Here is a 22,683-nt window from a genome sequence, read left to right on the forward strand (position 1 = left end):
CAGTGGACTTTGTATTAATGTTGATCCTGAGATCTTAACTGGCAAACTGTTAAACGTATTATAATAGCCTCAACCAATTCTATACAACCTGTAAGCAAATCTAACTTCATAAACTGAGCATAGACTCTAGGCATTTTTGTATCTACCAGGCATGTCCAACACAATAGTGTATAAGTACTAATAGCGAGATGAGCTTTTTTGGATGAATATGAAACAGGTTTCCAAGTGTTTCCTCTTTATACTGCAGGAAAGACTGGGTGGCAGAAGCCAAAAAGTTTCCTTGGGGGAACCAGAAAGGTGAGAAGCATTATGGGGCCGATTCTTGCGGTAGAGTTTCATCTTCACCGCCGAGGCAGTAATCTGAACTTTATGGAATTAAAGTTGGGTGAGTTCTACAAAAGACAGGTGCGTGCTCCGTCAGATGATTGTTCAGTCGGCAAAGATAAAAATGCACCCCCTAGTGTCAGAGGTCTGTGTTATCAGGAAAGACTACAGAAATCTGCGTGTTCTAGATTTGGAAATGGGACACAGGGTTCAAACGAGTAAAAGGTAAATTTAGGACTGATTTCAGGAAGTATTTTATATAAAAAGTGATCAACACTTGGAATGGACTTTTGGGTCAGCAAAAACCTTGCAATTAATCAGGGAACAATTGGATGTTGTAATGGGGGGGGACACTGGGGTTTTCTTGGGTGGGCATCTGTATTTACCTTGTGAAGTCAACTTTTACAACCTATCAAAATCAAAATGTAAAGAACCAATCACAACTGCTAAGTATTTTACACAATAATAAATTAACAATCCCCAGTCCATAAAGTCTCATCAATAAATGACCTGCATTTCTATACTCTGTCCCCAACCCAACAGATGTTTTCCAGTCCACCACCTGGGTCTGGGTGGGAATCTCAGCGTTAATGATGGCACTTGTACATTATAATGTTGGGCATGCCCGGTGGTACATACCTAAAGTTGAGAAGTGTGATTGTTCCATCTGTACCACCTAGTCACTAGATGTGAGCTGTGATTGGTCATTGGTAGGTTTTGGTTGTGCTTAAAAGCATCCAATTGGATCCAAAATGCAGTATCTGGTACCTGTCAAATCACCTCATTTATATGATTCTCCAATGCATCCTAGAAATGTTTTGCCTTCTGTTCCACCCTCAAGAGAAACAGTAATTATCTTTATCTCATGGGTTGAATGATGCAGACAACAGGGCTAAAGATTACATTGTAATTTGTGTCTAATCTTCACTGATGCACAACATTGGCTATCATAGCTAGTTCCACAGGTTTTTCAATAAGATTTCCACAAACCCGATGTTTTTGCTTCACAGCGTAACTAACAAGGTAGACTCTCAAAGAAATAATTACTATTTTAATGCCAGTTTGACTGCAATTTTTCCTCTCAAGCTGAAATGAGTTAAGCAAAGCTGAACCTACATTTACTGTAACAGTATATTTAAAGCTGAATTAACTCATCATCACAATATACATTTATCGGAAAATTCTACACACAAAACAAGTGGCAAGAAAGTCTATTCAAATCCTGGACTGTTCAATTTTAAAAATGAAAGCCAAGAAGTTTTAAAAGTAAAATCCACCAAGTTCTTTCCTCTCTCATTGTCTGTTCCTCATGGAAATTGGTGCTGCTTCTACAGCGAAATAGAGAGTCAATAGTTTTGTAAAGATAATCTCTCATCAAGATGCTCTTACAGACTGACTACATAGGCTATGGCATAAAACATAGACCATTGAATTCTGCATTGACTCTGGTGTCCAAACTACACATCACAGTTGGATGTGTTCATTAAAAGATAAAAAAAAGTTCCTGTGAGATAGCCCAGTGACAAAATTTCCCAAATCCAAATAATAGATAGATAGAGATAGATAGAGATAGATAGAGAGATACAGCACTGAAACAGGCCCTTCACCCCACCGAGTCTGTGCCGACCAACAACCACCCATTTATACTAATCCTACATTAATCCCATATTCCCTACCACATCCCCACTATTCTCCTACCACCTATCTGCACTAGGGGCAATTTACAATGGCCAATTTACCCATCAACCTACAAGTCTTTGGCTGTGGGAGGAAACTGGAGCACCCGGCGGAAACCCACGCAGTCACAGGGAGAACTTGCAAACTCCGCACAGGCGGTACCCAGAACCGAACCCGGGTCGCTGGAGCTGTGAGGCTGCAGTGCTAACCACTGCGCCGCCTCTAATATTCCTCTGCTTCCTATCTTAATAATGCTTAATCTTGCATAATGTTAGGAAATAAAGTAAGAATTTCCTCCAAATTAATACCTGCAACCTCAGCAATGGCATAACAGAATCCAAAAAGGAGCTGGAAAGAAAAGAACTGCAATTCTCAACCTGCACAGAGGTAACTGCATGCACAGCATCAAAGAGTTGAGAAGCAGAGTTAACGTTTCAGGTCAGGGACCCTTCTTCGGAAGGGTCACTGACCTGAAACGTTAACTCTGCTTCTCTTTCCACAGATGCTGCCAGACCTGCTGAGTGATTCCAACATTTCTTGTTTTTATTTCAGATTTCCAGCATCTGCAGTATTTTGCTTTTATAAAAGAGTTGAGGATGGACTGAGTCCATTATTTCACAGTCAGCAAATTTCAATTTTTGAGCTGTAAGTGAAGTATCAGTTTGACTCAGCGATGGCATTCTCGCCTGAGTCAAAAGATTGTACATTCAAATTTCATTCTAGGATTCAAATACATAACCTAGGATGATCTTTACTGTACTGAGGGAGTCTCTCTCATGAAACATTATACCAAGGTTTCTGCTTGTTCATTTGGACAGAAAAAGATCCCTTGGCATTATTTCAAGATGATTAGGGAGTTATTTCTAATGTCCTGGTTTACATTTACCCCTTGATGAGAGACTGGGAAAAGCTGGCATTCAGAGGGACCTGGGTGTCCTTGTACAGGAATCACAGAAAGGTAACATGCAGGTACAGCAAGCAATTAGGGAGGCAAATGGTATATTAGCCTTTACTACAAAGGGATTGGAGTACAAGAGTAAAGAAGTCTTATTACAGTAATGCTGGGCCTTAGGTGAGACCACATCTAGAGTACAGTGTACAGTTTTGGTCTCCTTACCTAAGGAAAGATATACTTGCCCTGAAAAGAGTGCAACAAAGGTTAATTAAACAGATTCCTGGGATGAGAGGATTGTTCAACGAGGAGAGATTAAGTAGACATTTAGAAGAATGAGAGGTGATCTAATTGATAAGGGACTGGATAGTGCAGATGTTGGGAGGATGTTTTTCCTGGCAGAAGAATCTAGAACGTCGTCTCAGAATAAGGGGTCAGCCATTTTGAACTATGTTGAGGAGAAACTTCTTCACTCAAAGGATTGTGACTCTTTGGAAATCTCCAGCAGTGGATGCTCAGTCACTGAGTATATTCAAGAAAAGAGATTGATAGATTTTTGGATACTCAGGGAACTAAGGCATGTGGGCATAGTGCGGGAAGGTGGAACTGAGGTAGAAGATCAGGTACGATCTTATTAAATGGTGGAGCAAGCTCAAAGGCCAAATTGCTTACTCCAGCTCCCATTTCATATCTTCTTATATTCTTAACTATGAAATTATGTTATTCAGCAAAACAGCTTTAAATATTAGCTAGTCAAATTGTTTGCTCAAAAGTAGATTGAGGAATCATATCGAACAAGATCAATATCACTAAAAATATCTGCACATTCAGCCCATTGTTGTCCGTGGGCCTTACCTTTAGCAAACTTTCTGTTGACTACACTACAAAAGTACCACACTGACTGAGATGCTTTGGAACATCCTGAGATCATGAACGGTGTCATATAAAAGATATGGAATACAAGAGATGCTACAGCAGCATCTTAACATTTTCTATAAAAACAGAGGAATAACAGGGATAAAGTTTTCCAAAAATCTTCTTTTGGAACGCTTTTCCAGACAGGCCATCTGACCTATACACAGAAATTTATGAAAGCAGGGTTATTAGGGCAAACGTTATTTCATAAAATTGCTCTGGGCTGCAACAATTGGGTTACTTTTGCCTCTGGCTGCTTCCTGTTTTTATGCCACCTCTATGACAAAAACAAAAAATGTTTCATCATTAAAGACATTTACTGCACACCTTTGACTGTTACCCGAGGAAATAATACTTTAAAGAAACCATTTTACCTCAATGATCATGCTTTAGTTATCAACCATTGATGCTACATGCTTCATGATAGCACATGTGAGGGGAGAGTATTATGTCTATTGCATCTAAATGGATGATTGGAAGCCAGCAGGATCAAGTGAACCGAAGTTGTGCTACACACATCAATTTTTAAAATAAACTAAACTTTAACAAACCAAGTCCAAGTGAGATTTGATGGCTAGCAAAGAACAACAGAAAGATAGTTGAGCAATTTAATTATCTGTATTCGTTCTTGGAATGTGAACGTCACTAGCAATGCCCCTGATTGCCCTTGAGCAGGTGGTGGTGAGCCACCAACAGTTGAGTGGCTTGCTAGGCCATTTCAAAGGGCAGTTAAGAGTCGATCACACTGGTGTGGGTCTGGGGTCACATGTATGCCAGACTGGGTAAGGACAGCAATTTCTTAAGGACATTAGCGACCTAGATGGGTTTTTAAATCAGTCCAGTTGTTTCATTTAATAATGAGACTAGCATTTTATTCCAGATTTATTGATTATTCAAACTTAAAATCCTCCAACTGCCAAGGGACTCATGTCTCTGGAGCACAAGTCTGGCCTCTGGATTACTAGTCCAAAAACACTGCCACTATGCTATTGTTCACTCCAGTACTTCTTTCTTGGCGAGTTTTCAAACGAGACAGAAAAGTTTAGATTGGCTCTTTTAAGTAACAATTAACTAATGGGAGCAAAATAGTGCAGATGCTGGAAATATGAAATAAAAGTAGTGTTGGAAATATTCAGCAGGTCTGGAAGCATCTGTGGAGAGGGAAACAGAGTTAACGTTTCAGTTAACTTGATAATATGAGGTGAAAAATCTTGGTGTTGCTATGGGATGGAAAAATACAATCTGAAAACTCTCGTGACAAGCACTAAAATTCAAAGAAAAATTAAAAATATTTATTTTATCCATCAATTCATTGAATTTTCAGTTAACATCATTTTGATCATTTGTAAACATCTACAAACTACAAATACAATACTGAATTATTTAAGGGAATGTTCTGAAAACGTTTTAAAATCATTTAGAATGTATGAATTTTCAGCAAAGTACAAAAATATAGGCCAAGTGAATTATGGGTAAACGTTTAAATATAAAAGAAAAACAGACAATCTTGTAGATCATTTAAAGGTTGAATAATACGGAAGTTATGTAGGCCTAAAAAAAGTGCACTGCCTAAGAACTTAGGATACTGTTCACTCAACGTACATCTCATTGACACAGCTTCCGTCAGATATTTGGAAATCAGAACCTTTCCAACTACAAGCACCACCCGAAAGCCTATTTACAGAACAGGTTCAATACTGCCTCAAAAACATTTAAACTGCACATTTGTTAACCAGCATAGACATGATAAACGCTTACTGAGAGAGGCATCATACTAGGATTAGTCAGGATACATCACACTATACACACATTTTGGATCTTAAAGTGTACACCACTCCTGGTTACATCCATAGTAATGCCACATCATCATTATCTGTCGAATGTAAACGGGTAAGCACAGGCTATGTTAATCTAAGCAAAGTCGCAAACTAGCTTTCACTCATTTGAAAACAATGAGCAGGGTAACAACACACTATAAAAGGAAATATTTCTAAGTGCGATCAATGCGCTGAAATGTACATCTAACCAAAATGTTTCTTTTAATTAAGAAACATAAAAAGGATTAGGGCCTATTGTGGAACAAATCACCGATGAGTTTTTCTTCTAACGTATGAAAAACTTCACGTCTAACACGAACCAGAAAGATCAAATAAACAATTTATTTTGATTTGGGAAACAAATTTGGAGCTGACATTAAGAAACTATACAAATAACTTCCGGAAATCGCCGGATACATTATGCAAGTAACTGCCATACCCAAACTTTTGTGAAGTATTATAGGGGGAAAAAACATGCAGGGCATTTTGGAAAAGAGAATTCAAAATAGCAGAGTTTTAAGTTAAAATATCCAATTTCTAAAATAGCAAACATCGACAACGAAAGTGAAAATATTGAGAATGAAATCAAACGGCTTCTTGCCCTTTGCAGCCCGTGCGCTCAGACAACAGATACACAAGACATTCGGGACCCATAACCTTGCCTCAGCTGGTTGGGCAGGCCCCGGTCCAAATACTCCATCAGGGGATGAGAGTGCAAGACTACACACAGCTGGGCCCGGAGCCCGATGCTCGCCTCCCACTCACCATGGCTTCCAGATCCGCCCACGTCGTCTTCTGCGAGTCACACACCAGGAAAGTTTGAGTCTCTCCGCCGCTGGTCACGTTCAGTTTGATTTGCTCCTCCATCCTGCGCGGCCCACTGTTGGTTCAGAGGCTGGCGGCGGGCCGGTTACTGTGTTTTCTCCCTCCCCACCCTACCACCGCCACCGCACCCTCTAACCGCCTGGAACCGATGTCTGATTCTCGGCTGCGTCCCTTCTGTTTACATCACAGGCCTGACACTACCCGGCATCCACCGAGGCCCAAGGTAAACACGACCTCCTATTGGCCACCGCGCGGTCAGCTGACAGCTAGTGACGTCAATCTCCATAAATTATAACATATTACAATCCGCCTTTATGTCGAAAACCCCCTCCAAAAAAAACCCCCGACAGAACCACTGAAGAATGGGAGCCGTGGCTAGTTCATGAGGGGCGGCAGAAAGCCCGTGGCCGCCGCCTGACGCGTAAATATTCAAAGCTGAAGGACCTGACGTCATGGTGTTTTTAACGGACAATAGGCACGCCTGCGTGATGCGTCATGACGTCGTGCGTTTTGTCACGTGACGGACTAGGAACGCGGGAAAGCCGAAATATGGTGGAGGTTGTAAACCGGGTTTGGGGCTGAGGGGAGTGGTTGGAAGGTCGGGGGAGTTGCTGAACTGTATTGGATCAGGTTTCTTATTCCAGGTATTTGTTTTAAAAAGTGCACGAATTACTGCGCCTTTCCAGTAACTCTGCTCTGCATGAGAAAGAATCAAGTTGCCTTTATATAGCGTAAAAGATCTCTGGACATCCCAAAGTGCTTTACAGTCAATGAAGTACTTTTGAAGTGTAGTTACTGTTATAATGCAGGAATGCTCCCTGAAACGGCAATGTGATAATGACTCGATAATTTGTTTTTGTGACATTGATTAATATTGGCCATTAACCTAGGGATAACTCCCTGCCCTTTGAAATACTGCCCTGGGAATTTTCCCATCCACCTGAGAGGAGAGATGGGCCTTGGTTTAATATTGCTTATGAAAGAAAGTACCTCTGATAGTGTAGCACTCCCTCAGCACTGCACTGGAGTAGATTTTTGTGTTCAGGTTTTTGGAATGGGACTTGAATCTGCAACCTTATGCCTCACACAAGAGTGTTACCAACAGCTGAATCTGTGTAGTTTGCCACTGTTAACTTTTGACTAATTGTAATGGGGGGGGCAGGACAGTGAGGAAGAAATGTTTCCTATTACTTGTTTTGAAATGGGGAAATCTCCAGTGTTTGAATTGTGAAACTTGTTCAAACAAAATTTATTAACTGCAGTCAATGAAGTGTTAAAATAATTTACAATTTGTGCAGTTGATTTATATGTACTGGTGGTGGTAACAAATTTAGCCATGTTTGATTGGCTTTATAACAGTGCTGTGAATTTCAAGGAATAAGATTTGTGACTTGTGAAACTGATTGTGATTCTGTCAAAATAAACAAGAGCAAAAGCAAAATACTATGAATGCTGAAAATCTGGAATAAAAACACAATCGTAGAAATACTGAGCTTGTCAGGTAGTATCTGTGGAGAGAGAAGTTAAAGTTTCAGGTCAATGACCTTAGACCCAGAACTGGAAGAAGTTTCTTTTATGTAACAGGTTTTAAGCAAGTTCAATGGTAGGAAGGACGGGCGGAAAGAAGAAAAGGAAGCTCTGTGATTGCGCAGAAGTGACTAAATGATTAAAGGTATGATTGCCACTACTTTCTGCCTTGCACAATCATACAAAAACAAAAAATGGAAAACGATAAAAACAGAATCCGTGCCAGCAACTGCTGTCTGAAAAAATAGGAACAGTAGCAAGATCTGAAATTATTGAACCAAATGTTGAGTCCGGAAGGCTGAGAGAGCCTACTTGAAAGATAAGGTGCTGTTCTGCTAGCTTAAACAAGAGTTATGTTTTTCATTAAAGGTCTGAATCAAAGTAGGTTTAATTTTAAATTGTGATTTCCTGCAGTATTGCTGATGGTAAGTTATGAATTTTGTATACGTTCTCCAAAGAAAAATCGAAGGTGATGAGCGAATCTGCACATAATGAATTTGAGATGTGTTCAGTGACTGGAAAGTAAGTGTTGAACTGTCTTGATGCGAAACAGGAAAGCATAACAGATTTTTCATGTGAATAGGAATCCAGTTAAGAAAGTCTGATTTAGGAAAACCATTCCTAATTAGAGTCATTGAGTTATACAGCACAGAAACACGCCCTTCGGCCCATTGTATCTGTGCCGGCCATCGAGCATCTAACTATTCTAATCCCATTTTCCAGCACTTGGCCTGTAGCCTTGTATGTTATGGCATTTCAAGTGGCCTTCTAAATACTACTTAAATGTTGAGGGTTCCTGCCTCTACCACCTCTTCAGGCAGTGCGTTCCAGATTCCAACCACCCTCTGACTGAAAAAAAATTTCCTCATCCCCTGTAAACCTCCTGCCCCTTACCTTAAATCTATGCCCCCTGGTTATTGACCCCTCCGCTAAGGGAAAACGTTTCTTCCTATCTATCCTAACAATGCTCCTCATAATTTTGTATACCTCAATCATGTCCCCCCTCAGCCTTCTCTGCTGTTAGTGAAATTTGACTGAGCTGTTAATAACCAGGACGAGAGATGTTTTAAATTTGCAAATTACATCAACTCCATCTGCTTCCTGGCCGCTATTTTTGTTTGAACCATACTGATCACAAACTACCCATCCCCTATTTGACCCCATGCTGTACTTCCGACCTCCCCCCATACTCTTCCATCACCAAGACCACATACTTCCATCTCTGTAATATCACCCATCTCTCTCCCCCACCTCCCATTCTCAGCCCATCTGCTGCTGAACTTGTGTGCTTTTGTTGCCTCCATACTCGACTATTCTCATGCTTTTCTGGCTACCCTCTCTCCTACCCAGTTAAGCTCATTCCAAACTCTTGCACGTATCTAACACGCACCAAGTTCTGTTTGCCCATCGTTCCTGTGCTTGCTGACCCAAATTGCCTCCTGGTCTCCAAACGCCATTTAAAAAAAAATTCTCATCCTTACGTTTAAGTCCTTTCATGGACTCGTCCCTCCCTACCTCTAACCTCCCTGAAAACCCTCTGAGAACTCTGCATTTCTCCAACTCTGCCTTGTTGTCCATCCTCCACTTCCTTCACACTCACCATTGGCCTACCTTCAGCTATCTAGGCCCTAAGTTCTGGAATTGTCTCCATAAACTACTCTGCCTCTCTACCTCTTTCTCCTCATTAAGACCCTCTTTAAAGTCTATGTCTTTGACCATATTACTATATTACAACAGTGACTACACTTGCAAAAAGTACTTCATTGACTATAAAGTGCTTTGAGATGTCCGGTGGTCATGAAAGGTGCAATATAAATGTAAGTCTTTTTAAACTTTTGATTATCTGTAATGTCTCCTCCTTTGGTTTGGTGTCAATTTTTGTCTGATTTTATACTCCTGTAAAGCACCTTGGGATCTTGCTCTATGTTAAAGTTGCTATACAAATGCAAGTTGTTGTTGCTGTAGAATATCTTCAATTTTTTTTCCAAATGCTGTTTCCCATGGATAACATTTCTGTGGTAATGTCAACATCTTTGGGAGATTCTTTTGCTTTACTTAACATCCATTTTATGTATGCAAATGTTGGATGGGTTACAGCATTTCATTTCAAAATGTATTGAAAATTTCTCTCTCCAATTCTGCAGTCAGGACATGGACGCATATAAGCATCCAGAAGTTTTGGAGCGAGGGACATCAGGGTAACTTGGCGAAATTGGGCCATGGGGTATAGAAATCTGTGGATACTGAGGTAAAGATCAAGAAGCAGACAAACATAAAAGATTGGAACACAGTTATAATGAGAGTGACACAAAGATTTGGGAGATTTATGCAATACCAAAACCACAAGATTTCTAAGATAAAGCATATATTTGTGGTAGAAAGATAATGAACAGCAAAATGGGTACGATATAATCATTAGATGAGCACTGGACTCGAGTGAGGCCTCATGAGATCTAGTTTAATAATTTTTAAGGAGATAATTTGATCGCTCTGTGCTGTGTTGCATCAATAAACTGATACAACATGCTGGGCTGGAATTCACTATGTATTTGGGCCTAGAGACACGTGTAATTGGGATGTAAAGAAAATAGCCAGCATAAGAGGTTGAGGAAACTCTGGCACAACAAGCATGTTATGCAATTGCACTATACCAGAATTTCCTTGCTTTTTTTCCATCTATCGATTCCCATGCTGAATGCATTTCTGCTTATCTTTTGTACATAATTGATTCCATACCTGCACTTTATTCAGCATGATCTAGCTATGCAAATACTATGAGTATAGTTTGACATTGATATTGTGCACCATATTAAGTATTGCAGGTTTGATTCATGGGTAGTTAAACTTGCGCTGCAGGTTATGGGGCCAGTACTTTGTTACATCTAATAAAAGGTGGATTTTTTTTTTAACTAAGCACTTTTTTTTAAAAGGTCTTGTTAAATAATTGTCTTTTCATTAGGTCTGCCAACCAAAACACACATTTGCAAAATGTTCCATCTCTCAAAATAACAGAATTCCTGATTCAACCATTTTATTGAAGTAGCATTTCTCCAAAATCAGAGAATATCTGATTATTATCTGAATGGTGATAGATTGGGAAAGGGGGAGGTGCAACGAGACCTGGGTGTCCTTATGCACCAGTCGCTGAAAGTAAGCTTGCAGGTGCAGCAGGCAGTTCAGAAGGCAAACGTTATGCTGGCCTTCATTGCGAGAAGATTTGAGTACAGAAGCAAGGATGGCTTGCTGCAATTATACAAGCCCTTGGTGAGACCACGTCTGGAGTATTGTGTGCAATTTTGGTCTCCGTTATCTGAGGAAGGATGTTCTTGCTATGAAGGGAGTGCAGCGGAGGTTCACCAGACTGATTCCTGGGATGGCAGGACTGACGTATGAAGAAAGATTGGGTCGATTAGGCTTGTATTCACTAGGGTTTAGAAGAATGAGAGGGGATGTCATAGAAACCTACAAAATCCTTACAGGACTGGACAGACTAGATGCAGAAAGGATGTTCCCGATGGTGGGGGAGTCCAGGACCAGGGGTCACAGTCTAAGGATAAGGGGTAACCATTTAGGACTGAGATGAAGAGGGATTTCTTCACCCAGAGAGTGGTGAACCTGTTGAATTCTCTACCACAGAAAGCAGTTGAGGCCAAATCATTAAATATATTCAAGAAAGAGTTAGATATAGTTCTTAGGGCTCAAGGGATACGGGGAGAAAACAGGAACAGGTACTGAGTTTGGATGATCAGCCATGATCGTATTGAATGGTGGTGCAGGCTCGAAGGGCCGAATGGCCTACTCCAGCTCCTATTTTTCTGTGTTTCTATGTTTCTATCTACTTGCAACTGGTCAAAGTGGCATCGCAAGTCTACAGTTTGTGCCCTGACCTGTTATTTGGTAATAGTGGTGGACAAGGGAGTGTAAGGTGGAAACCAGGCCTCTCTTCTGACACCAAATCAATGAAACAGTTAATTGTGGCTATGAATCTGCCTTTCTCCCACAGATGAAGTAACTTGTTGCATTAACCAGAACTGCTTGCTGCTTGTGACTGATTTCTGTCCACATCTACCTTTATATTGGATATCAGTTTTCAATTTCTTTGTAACTGTAATTTTTTTATTCTCCTTTGAACTTTGATATTTTACCATGATGACCTCTGGAAAAAATCAAGCAGCAAGAATGGTAGAAAGTGATCATATGATTCATATAATTTTACAGGTTGCGATAATGCTCAATTAAATTGCTGTGTTATATTTAAACGTAATCTTGAACAAAAACCCCAAAAAATCAAAAGGTTCTTTCTCTAATAAGGTACAAATTTATTTGCAGAGCTCTTCAAACCAAAGTAGACAGAAATGTCTTTGTGCAAATCAGAGATTGAGCGTGTGCACAAGGTTCTGTCATTAATGTTGAAGAATTTGGAATGTCCAATATGGTGAGTCACAATTTTGTCTATTTCTGGTACCAGGACATATGCGATGTGATGTGCTGTTCATTTTGAATACTGTTTACTGTGTCTAATTGGCTGCTTTGGACAGTAAATTGGTATACCAATAGTTATGTCCTGTACATTGCACTTTATCTTTATTTTCTTGTACAATGAGGTTAAAAACATTTTTTGCTGTGGTACAGTGCTGTTCTCGCTAACCATACTGGATTCTGTTGCTTAATTCTGTGTCATCTCCAGCTAAGCTAATTAAGTACCGTGTGATGTTTCCACACTGGTTGGTAAATGCTTAAATGTTTTCAATCATGGCTTTCAAAAGGGAATTGGTTAAGCACCCGAAGAGAGAAAATTTGCAGGGTGGGGAAGTGGGACTAGCAGAGTTGTTGTTAGAGAGCTGGCATGGACACAACGGGTAGAATGGCTGCAGCACAGAAGGAAACCATTCTGTAATAATAGTTGCTGGTTGTTGGTTTTTTGCTGTGTTATGATATATAGCATTCATCTGTAAATTTAATAATTTCAATTTTGCATTAGCTTAGAATTGATGAAAGAACCAATTTCAACAAAATGTGATCATCAGTTCTGTCGGTAAGTAAAATATCTGCTTTTCATTTCTGAAATCGTGTTACTTCGTGTTGCTGCAGTTTAAAAAAAAAAAAAAAATCATGTTGTTTGGGAAACTATAACTTGGATTGACAGACATTACTGGTTTCCTCCCCCACTTTGCTTGCTAAATCTGGTGATATTGAAGTATGGGGGTGTAGAAACTTCATTTGACATTAACTAACAGGTGTGTCAGCCATGGCTCAGTTTGTTCTGATGAAAGGTCACAGACCTGAAACATTAACTCTGCTTCTCTCTTCACAGATGCTGCCTGACCTGCTGAGTATTTTCAGCACTTCTGTTTTTTATTTCAGATTTCCAGCATCTGCAGTCTTTTGCTTTTATTATTATGGCTCAGTTGGTAGTACTTTTGCCTCTGAGTCACAAGGTTCCCCCATTCCGGGACTTGAGCACAAAAATCTAGGCTGACACTTCAGTGCAGTACTGAGGGAATGTTGCACTGTTGGAGGTGCTGACTTTCAGATGAGATGTTAAACCAAGGTCCCAGCTGCCCTCAGGTGGACGTAAAAAATCCCATGCCACTAATTTGAAGACGAGCAGCAGAGTTATTCCCAGTGTCCTGTCCAATATTTATGCCTCAATCAACATCACACAAACAGATTATCTGGTTATTATCACATTGTATGCAAATTGACTGCCTCCTTTCCTACATTATAACAGTAACTACACTTCAAAAGTAGTTGGCTGTAAAGCACTTTGAGACTTCCAATGGTCTTGAAAAGCTCTACATAAATGCAAGTCGTTTTTTATATATGTTTAGCTTTGGATAAACGAACAAATAAATAACAGTAATGTATACCACTCATTTACAGTAGAAGTTATATTTTTTAGTTGCTCAAAATAATTCTTTTCACAATCTCTATATTGAACTGTCATTCTTCTGAATTCATATTTTTTATGTATACTCACATGATTGATTTCATTTGCTCGCTATCATGCCATAACCTAAAACCTAAATGTTCAAAACTAATCCTCCTTGATTTGGACAACTCACTTTAAAAAAAAAAAGCTCAGACTCTTTTGGGGTGAATTTTATTGCACGTGCAGGCCGAGCGTCACCATCCTGCCGCGATCTAGCATGCGGTGGGTCATCTGCATACATTGGGCAGTCTGCACGCCCCCCCCCCCCCAAAATCACGTGGCACTGGTGCCATTTTTAAAGGGCTGTGAGGCCTGCACAATTGAAGCCCATAACCCCCCCACCCTCCCAAAAACACTGATTTGATTTTTGGCCCCTTACTCACCCCCTCCGCCCCCCCCCCCCCCTCCATACAAAGGAAATAAATGGCTACCCTATTCCCCCCACCCCCAAAAGACTTGCATTTAATATGTGACCTTCGCCGCCGCCTCACCAACTGCACAAAGTGCAGACGTCAGCCTTCCCCTCCCCCAACTACACTAAAAATTCTAAGATTTCCCCCCCCCCCCCACCCCACCTCGGTGGCACCAGCTTTACCTGGACGGGAAAGTGAAGGTGCGAGTGCCAGCTGCCGCATGCAAGATCGCGGACAGCCAGCTAGATCGCAGTGAAATGTCTGTTAATTTATTCATGAACGTAAGTTAAATATTTAAAGTTGGGTTCTGTCGCCGAGCGGTGCGGGAGCCGCCACAGATCCTTGCCGCCGCCAGGAAGATTAGGTTCGCCAATCCCGGCATTGGGCTCCGTGGCGGACAGCTGCCGTTGCGACCTTCCAGCTTCCCACCCGCCCTCACCACCACAGAGCCTGACCTCGAGAGCTGCACAAAATTCAGCCCTTTGTTTCAGTCATGAGTATTACCGACAGTGCTTTATCGGATTGAGTTCCAGCTATTTAAATCCAATCTCACAGCATTTTAAAATTTTAAGTTATAGGGTTTCGTTCCTATGTGTGTGTCTGTGCAAAACTGTTTAGTTTCAAAGAGTTTCTGGCGTACTTCCATATTTATATGTAAATGTCTATACCATGATGTACAGAAATAAATACTTGGAGCAAAGCTAGTCCACGGGTTGGATTTTAAAGCCCCTCTGCCATCAGGAACATTGGCAGGGGAGGGCAACAAAGATCGGTGTGGCTGAGGCCCTGAGCCATTCTCGACGGCGGTGAGGCCTCGTGGCAGCCGTCCTGCCGCTTGGCGATGGGGCCCCCATTTAAATGTGTAAACTAATTTGCAAACCTAATTTAATGAGTGGTGCGGTGACTAAGGAGGCGACGGGACAATCTTCATTCAGGCAGCTGACAGTGCCACGCCTTCGAATCCCCGTTTGAGAAAATGTGGCGCAACACCTGTGGGAAGGGGGAGGAGGATTTTTTCCTCTGTACAGGGGGTGGGGGGGGGAAACAGGGTTAAAATGCTGTGGATTGGTGGTGGTGGGGGGGGGGGTGTTGGATGGGAAGGGGTAAAGGGCAAAGGTGCCAAACTTTGTAAATATCTGTATTCCAGGAGGGAAAAGGGCAAGAATGTTGTGATTTACCATTGGGGGGTGGGAGAGTGTATGGTATGTTTATTTTATTTAGTTTTAGGAAACTTAAACTTACCTGTCTCTTTAATTTTTAAATGTGCATTGAGGGCTGTAAGCCCTTTAAACATGGCACCTGCACATTGATGCCGGATGCCATTGCCTGCAGTGGCTCGCCCACCCCCTCTGCGTTGTCACCTTTGAAATCAGGGTGTCCGTGCAGGCGGAGCACATTTTTTTTGCATCCACCACCTACTTTGGAGGCGAACTCTAAAAATGCAGCCCTAAATGTTTGCGTTCAGAAAGTATAAAATTATTGAAATGTACAAAAATCTGGGGCCAGATTCTCAAAGCAGGGTTGGGTTTGTTAGAGGTACACAAAATCATGAGGGGTCTGGACAGAGTCGATAAAGAGAAACTGTTCCCACTTGTGAAAAAATCGACAATGAGAGGGCATAGATTTGAAGTAATGGGTAAGAGAAGCAAAAGCGACATGAGGTTGATGGGTAAATTGGCCATTGTAAATTGTCCCTAGTGTAGGTAGGTGGTAGGGAATATGGCATTAATGTAGATGGGGATGTGGCAGGGAATATGAGATTAATGTAAGATTAGTATAAATGGGTGGCTGATGATCAGCACACTCGGTGGGCCGAAGGGCCTGTTTCAGTGCTGCATCTCTCTTTTTTAAAAAAAAAAACAGCTTTTTCTCACAGCAAGTGGTTAAAGTCTGCAATACGCTGCCTGAGAGTGCAGTGGAGGCAGGTTCAATTGAAGGAAGAATGTGCAGGGTTATGGGGAGAAGGCAGTGGAATGGCACTAAGTGAATTGCTCTTTCAGAGAGCCGGTGCAAACACGATGGACCAAGTGGCCTCCTTCTGCACTGTAACAATTCTGTGATTCTGTGAACCCAATGCCTGGATGAATTTCGTGTCTCAACCCCGCACTTCCACTGCATTGCTTGTGCAATACTATTTTTAAATACGAATGCTTTAATTGGACAGGAGTTGTGCTTGGTGCCCAATTAGTGGCACCAAGTGCCTCCAGGAGGCAGGAGCTGCCTGTCTAGTGCCAGTAGCAAAGGCAGGCAGCTGCCATGATGGGGTCTGCCGCTGCCTTGCTGAAGAGAGGAGACAGCTCCTCAGAGGGCCAGCAGCATAAAGGGATGAGACAGAATGGAAACAGCCAAAACAGAGCTACTGTGCACATTCCAGTGCAGGATACCAGAGGGCCCAATTATTTTAAACATAATAAAAGGCTTTTCCTTCACCCCTCAGTGAACCCAGCAGCTGTGCACCAACATGTACCAGACTGCTTGCGTTTGCCGAAATCTCAAATAAAAATTGCAGTGACTACCTCTCCGGGCCATTAATTGGAGGCAAACTGGTTCCCCGTTCCCTCCCATCCTCCAGGATGTTGAATATTGCAGACTGTCCCAGAGGCTTTGGGGTCCAGAGACGGCCTCTGGGACTGCAAGTTTTAAATCACGCCCGCTCCGGGTCCCAACCCCGTTGGCATTTGAAAATTTGGCCCCTGGTATTTAGTGCACCTCCCTCCACCTCCAGTATCACACTTTGCAAAATTTAAAACAAAGTGTTTTTTAAAAAGAAATCACTGGCCTAAAGCTTGAAATTAATGAACAATTACAGCGTCTCTGCAATGTTGACATAGCTAAAGTTAATTGAATTTTTCCAATTAGCAACAATAGTCTTAAAGGGACAGGCCAGGTTAGCAGCTAAATATGATAACTTTGCTCCAGAAATAACTGCTTGTGAGCAATACCACTAGAGATGCACCAGAATTTAGAAGTTTTCATCAAATTTTGATAGCACATTGGTGTGCTAAGAGTACCAATGGACAGAAGTGATTATGAAACTGTTTTGTTCTGCACATTTTTCATTGAAAGTTTCCAATGGAGCAGTGATCCATTGCAGTTAATAAAACATTAATTTGTGCTGCTTTTTTTTCCAGCTAACTTTTCACTTTCTTTTAATTCTTTTGTGAAGGTTCTGTATACTGAAGCTCTTTGGTAAGAAGAAAAGTACAATACTGTGCCCATTGTGTAACAATGCACTTACCAAGAGGTAGGTCAGTGCCGAGGTAAATAATGTATTGAGCACCTTTTTTGTTGTTTGTATATCATTTTGGGAGATGTTCTCCCCAGACAAAAAAAAGTCTTCGAGACCTCGTGCATTGGTATATTTTGGATTGCAACAGTAAAAATTATACCACAATTTGGTATGTCTTAGTTGCTTTTACAATTGTCTGCTCCATGCTCGTATTTATTCCGGCTCGTTCATTATCTCCCACATGGCCCTACTGCACTTAAGGTTCAACAGTTATAGTCTCTTGTTTCCCAGTTTAATTTTCATTAATTAGTACATTTGTTTCTCAATTACAACAATAAGAGAGAATCTAACCATCTCCCCATGACATTCAATGGCATTACGATCGCTGAATCCCCCATTACCAACATCCTGGGGGTTACCATTGACCAGAAATTGAACTGGAGTAGCCATATAAATACAGTAGCTACAGTGGAACAGGGCAGAGGCTAGGAATCCTGTGGCGAGTAACACGCCTCCATCAGGAGTATGATAGAGTACTCTTCATTTGCCTGGATGGGTGCAGCTCCAACAACACTCAAGAAGCTTGACACCATCCAGGACAGAGCAGCCTGCTTGATTGGCACCCCATCCGCAATCATTCACTCCCTCCACCACCGACGTACAGTGGCAACAGTGTGTACCATCTACAAGATGCACTGCAGCAACACACCAAGGCTCCTTAGACAGCACCTTCCAAACCCACGACCTCTACCATGTAGAAGGACAAGGGCAGCAAATGCATGGGCGCCGCCACCACCTGCAAGTTCCCTCCAAGTCACACACCATCCTGACTTGGAACTATGTCGCCATTCCTTCACTGTCACTGGGTCAAAATCCTGGAACTCCATTCCTAAATGCACCGTGGGTGTACTTACTCTAAATGGTCTGCAGCAGTTCAAGAAGAGAGCTCACAACCACTTTCTCATGGACAATTAAGGATGGGCAATAAATGCTGGCCTAGCCAGCAATGCCCACATCCCATGAATGAATTTAAAAAAAAAACTTGTTTTTATATAGTGCCTTTAATTAGTAAAACATCCTAAGGTACTTTCAGATTGGTTGTTCTTTTCCAGATCCGTACCAAAGTGTTTTTTGAACTTGAGTTCATATTAAGTGGAATAAGGTATTTTCTAACACTTGCATTGCACATTATTCAAGGAATTTTGCAGCAAAATTTGGGTTATCACAGTCAGAGAAAACAAAACAAATTTCATGCATTATTCGGAGACTTAAAAATATAATGGCAAAAAAAGACTACAAGGGAAAAATATGCTTTTAACAGTGCCCATGTTCAAACTGGGCAATATAGGTGCAAGTAACAAACACAAAGTAATTAGAGAACCCATTGAGTTCATTCAGGAAAATATTTTAGTACCTGTTGAAAATTAACAGTGTGCAATTAATGGAAGCTCACTGCCACTGTGTCCATTGTGCATTGAGTTAAATCTGTATGTTGCATAGTACAAATGTGCATATAGAATTACATTTCTGACGCATGCAGTTGTGTATATTGCTAAAAATTTTAAGTGTTACGAAGGTTTCCATTTTTTGCTAAAACATGAGAATCTATATTTTAAAACTAGAGGTTGAACTTTTTGTGGTTTTTAAAAGAAGTTACCAGAAGGTTTGGACTGAATGGGATGGATTTTACAGCCCCCCACACCCCCGTCGGCGGAAAATATCTCAGCGAGAGGCCCACCATGGGCGTCGACATTGGGAAGGCCTAGCCTGATATTGCCAGCAGTGGCGAAGCCTCGTGGTGCCCCTCCCCCACCCCCTGGGCCGCTCGGCGACGGGAGCAGCATTAACATATTCCAAAAAATGCAAATGAATGAATTAAATACTTAACCGCTCCTGCCATCCATTCTGGTGCCATATTGGGGGCGGCAGCCAGCACTGCCGCATCTTCGGATCGCCGTTTGGAGATCGGATGCGGGGCACTAGTGGGGAGAGGGGAGCAGGTAAGTATTTCAGTGCAGGAGCGGGGTCAAACTATTCCGGTTGCTGGAGGGGATGGTGGGAAGGGGTTGAAGTTTAAAACTTATGAACTTTTGGGGGGGGAAAGGTCAGGTAGAGGCCTGCTACCCGACCCGGACCCGACGACTTGTGTCGGGTTCGGGTCAGATCAGGCCCATCTTCAGGGTATGGCTTTCGGGCTCGAGTCAGGTCGGGCTGAATCCAGGTCGAGTGTGGTCAGGTTGGGCCAGACACGCACGGTAAGTTTTTTAAATTTCAATACTTACCTGAGCTGAGAGTCGGGGACGAAACTGAGTCTGCGCAATGAGCGAGTGATGTCACTGCATTAATTCCATATCCCTCTATGCCTTGCTCATTCAAGTACCTGTCCAGATGCCTCTTAAATGTCGCTACTGTTCCTGCCTCCACCACCTCTTCAGGCAGCTCATTCCAGATACCCACTATTCTTTGTGTGAAAAATTTACCTCTTTGATCCCCTTTAAACATCCTCCCTCTCACGTTAACTCTATGCCCTCTAGTTTTAGTCACCCCTACCATGGAAAACAGACTCTGGCTATCTACCCTATCTATGCCTCTCAAATTTTATATACCTCTATCATGTCTTTAAGTTTTTAAATTAAATGTAAAATGCCTATTTCTTTAAATACTTAAATGAAATGTAAGGGCTGGAAGCCCTATAAAAATGGCGTTGGCGTCTGCGCAGTGGCGCCGGACGCCATTGTTGAGGATGGACTTCCCGCCCCTCCATGTTATCGGGGGGGGGGGGGGCGGGTGTTTTGGTTAACCAATGAGTTTTAATAAAGGCAGTGCTGTACTTGATGGCAGCTGAGTGTTTTCAGATATGTGTTCTTCATTGCTATTGCTCTTTTCATTGCTGTACATTATCACTGGTTGCAATTAGTGCAGAGGGATGTGTAATTATTTTACACTTAATATCTAAGCTACTGTAACTTTCCATCGTGCCATATGAAGCATCTGTGATAGATTTTGAGATATTTATCTAATATTACCATGCATTTCAGGAGTCTGCAGGAAAGCACTCGCTTTAAACAACTTGCAGAGGGTATTATGAAAACAATCCATGCCTTTGAATTGGACACCGGTTATGAATGTAAGTATCTAAACTGCTTTTATCGTTTTGAGGTTGTGCATTTCTCATCATTCTAGATTTTAAAAAGTATGAGGTTAATTTTTTTTTCAAAAAGTATGTTTTAGAGAATGAGTGCTTTCAGTATTTAGATGTATTAATTATGAAATAGTGAGTATTATGCATGAAAATGTACAAAAGCTGTTAATTTGCGATAAATATAAGTGGATCTGAACTTGAAAACTAAATGAAGTTGAAAGCAGACTGTGCAATATTGCCATGCGAACACTTGATGTTTTCTAATTAATAGATTAATACTGTCCTTAAAGTAGTGGACAAAAGGATCTTAAATCAATGCATGTTGATATCCCAATGTAATTTCCCCTACTAATGCATATTTGGCAACTGTGTGAATAATTGTGTTTTGAGTTGCAATTATGGCAGTACAGTGGTGGTGGACCTGAGTGCGTAGATAGGAGTATACTACTCCAGAAACTAGAACAACTGTATTCCTCTAAAGAGTCCACATAATGGGCTGAATTTTGCGCCCACAGCAGGGCTCCTGGTGCTGGGCCAAAAAGGTGAGGGGAATCCCACCTCGGCCAGCTGGAGACCCCCGGCACAATTCTACGGTGCTGGGCCAATTAACAACCCGCACCGGGATCCCCGACGCTTTAAAGATGGGGATCCCACCTCCAAGAGCTGCCAGCCAATTGCAGTATCGACGACGCCATGACAAAATGGGGAGGCGATGAGCCCTCCACCGCCCCCCCCCCCGTCGCAATTCTATGGACACCCCTGCCTCCGAACCTGTCTCAGGGCCCATAAAATTCAGCCCAATATTTCTAAAATATATAGTTTTAAAAAAAATATTTTCCCTAAAATGTCGGGAACAACTATCTTGCAGTCCTAGGTGCACATTATGGGCTTTGTCATTGGTTATATTTTGGGAAAATTTAGCTAATAGCATTCTTTTATTCTTTCTGTATAACATGGTAAATCACAGAAGTAAAGAGACAAAATAGCATTCATGAAATTGCATCGTGTCTGCTTGTTGTGCTGAGAGATGGTTTGGGTACCTCTCAAATACTCAGATGAATCTTTGACAATATAGTAATTCTAGACAGTTATTGACAGCCATCTTCTGTGCTACAGTTAGAAATGCAGGACTGCTTGAAATGCTACAGTACCTGAATAATAGAAGTTATAAGTATAGTTCTAAATGATGGAATGCTTTGCTTTGTAGAATATAATTGTTCCTAAATTGTAGCATCCACGGGCATTAAAGGCCTGCTACCTGACCCGAACCCCATTGGACCCAACGACGTGTGTCGGGTTCGGGTCGCGTCACTCTTCCGGGTCCGGCTTTCGGGCTCAAGTCGAGTTGGGCGGGTCTGAGTCGGGGACACACAGTACTCCACAGACTCTGAGTCTGCACAGTGAGCGAGTGAGTGTCTCTATGACATCATTGCGCTCATGCTGCAGCAGTGCAGCTTCCTTCCATTCCATCCATCCAAAAGCAGTAAGTACAGCGAGTGCACTATGGTCGGGTCGGGCACAGGAAAAAATGGAAGGACTCTGGCCAGGTCGGTCTCGGGTCCAGTGTAGTTCTGTCGAGTTCGGGTTGGGTTTTTTCCCAGACCTGAGCAGGCCTTTAATGGGCATTTCCTTCCATGATTTCTAACTAGTCAAATAACGTAGGATGCATCGATTGATATCTTACTTTTAGGAATTTAATTTGATTTGTGTCCTAAGCTTTTACTATGACTTTAAAGAAGCAAAATTGTAAGTTGAAAAATAAATTGCTTGCAATTTATCCATGTGACAGAAGAAGATTGCATGTAGGCTTGTTTGAAAGAAAGTTTTCAGACCATTTCCAAAGCTCTGCCTTCCATGTTGTAGTTCAACAAGTCACGATTTTCATGGTAATTTGGTTCTACCAATATTGGTAGCCTTGCTGTTTTGTCGGTATGTCTCCAATTCATTACATCCACACATAGATAAGGAAAAGCAAACATAATTATCAGGA

The 22,683-nt window shown here is 41.7% G+C and overlaps 2 protein-coding genes across 9 annotated transcripts in view; one reads left to right on the plus strand and one right to left on the minus strand.

The window, feature by feature from the left end:
- The window catches only part of nbr1a (NBR1 autophagy cargo receptor a), a 52,313-nt gene extending 45,447 nt beyond the window's left edge, over positions 1 to 6,866 (minus strand). For 2 of the 4 annotated variants that reach the window (XM_068013371.1, XM_068013372.1), the window contains exon 1: positions 6,391 to 6,866. In XM_068013371.1, coding sequence (XP_067869472.1) covers positions 6,391 to 6,492 — 102 coding nt within the window. In that variant the 5' untranslated portion in view covers positions 6,493 to 6,866. The remainder of the gene's footprint in view (positions 1 to 6,390) is intronic. The other 2 variants (XM_068013370.1, XM_068013369.1) reach the window with 1 other exon arrangement.
- Positions 6,867 to 7,007: 141 nt separating this feature from the next.
- si:busm1-163l24.4 (uncharacterized protein LOC368754 homolog) overlaps positions 7,008 to 22,683 on the plus strand; it is a 70,716-nt gene continuing 55,040 nt past the window's right edge. For 2 of the 5 annotated variants that reach the window (XM_068013367.1, XM_068013364.1), the window contains exons 1-5: positions 7,008 to 7,094; positions 12,307 to 12,412; positions 12,959 to 13,012; positions 17,489 to 17,566; positions 20,590 to 20,678. In XM_068013367.1, coding sequence (XP_067869468.1) covers positions 12,333 to 12,412; positions 12,959 to 13,012; positions 17,489 to 17,566; positions 20,590 to 20,678 — 301 coding nt within the window. In that variant the 5' untranslated portion in view covers positions 7,008 to 7,094; positions 12,307 to 12,332. Of the gene's footprint in view, positions 7,095 to 8,057; positions 8,123 to 10,121; positions 10,226 to 12,306; positions 12,413 to 12,958; positions 13,013 to 17,488; positions 17,567 to 20,589; positions 20,679 to 22,683 lie in introns of those variants that run through there. The other 3 variants (XM_068013365.1, XM_068013366.1, XM_068013368.1) reach the window with 3 other exon arrangements.

Source organism: Heterodontus francisci, chromosome 33 (genome assembly GCF_036365525.1).
Source record: "Heterodontus francisci isolate sHetFra1 chromosome 33, sHetFra1.hap1, whole genome shotgun sequence".
Classification (NCBI taxonomy): Eukaryota; Metazoa; Chordata; class Chondrichthyes; order Heterodontiformes; family Heterodontidae; genus Heterodontus; species Heterodontus francisci.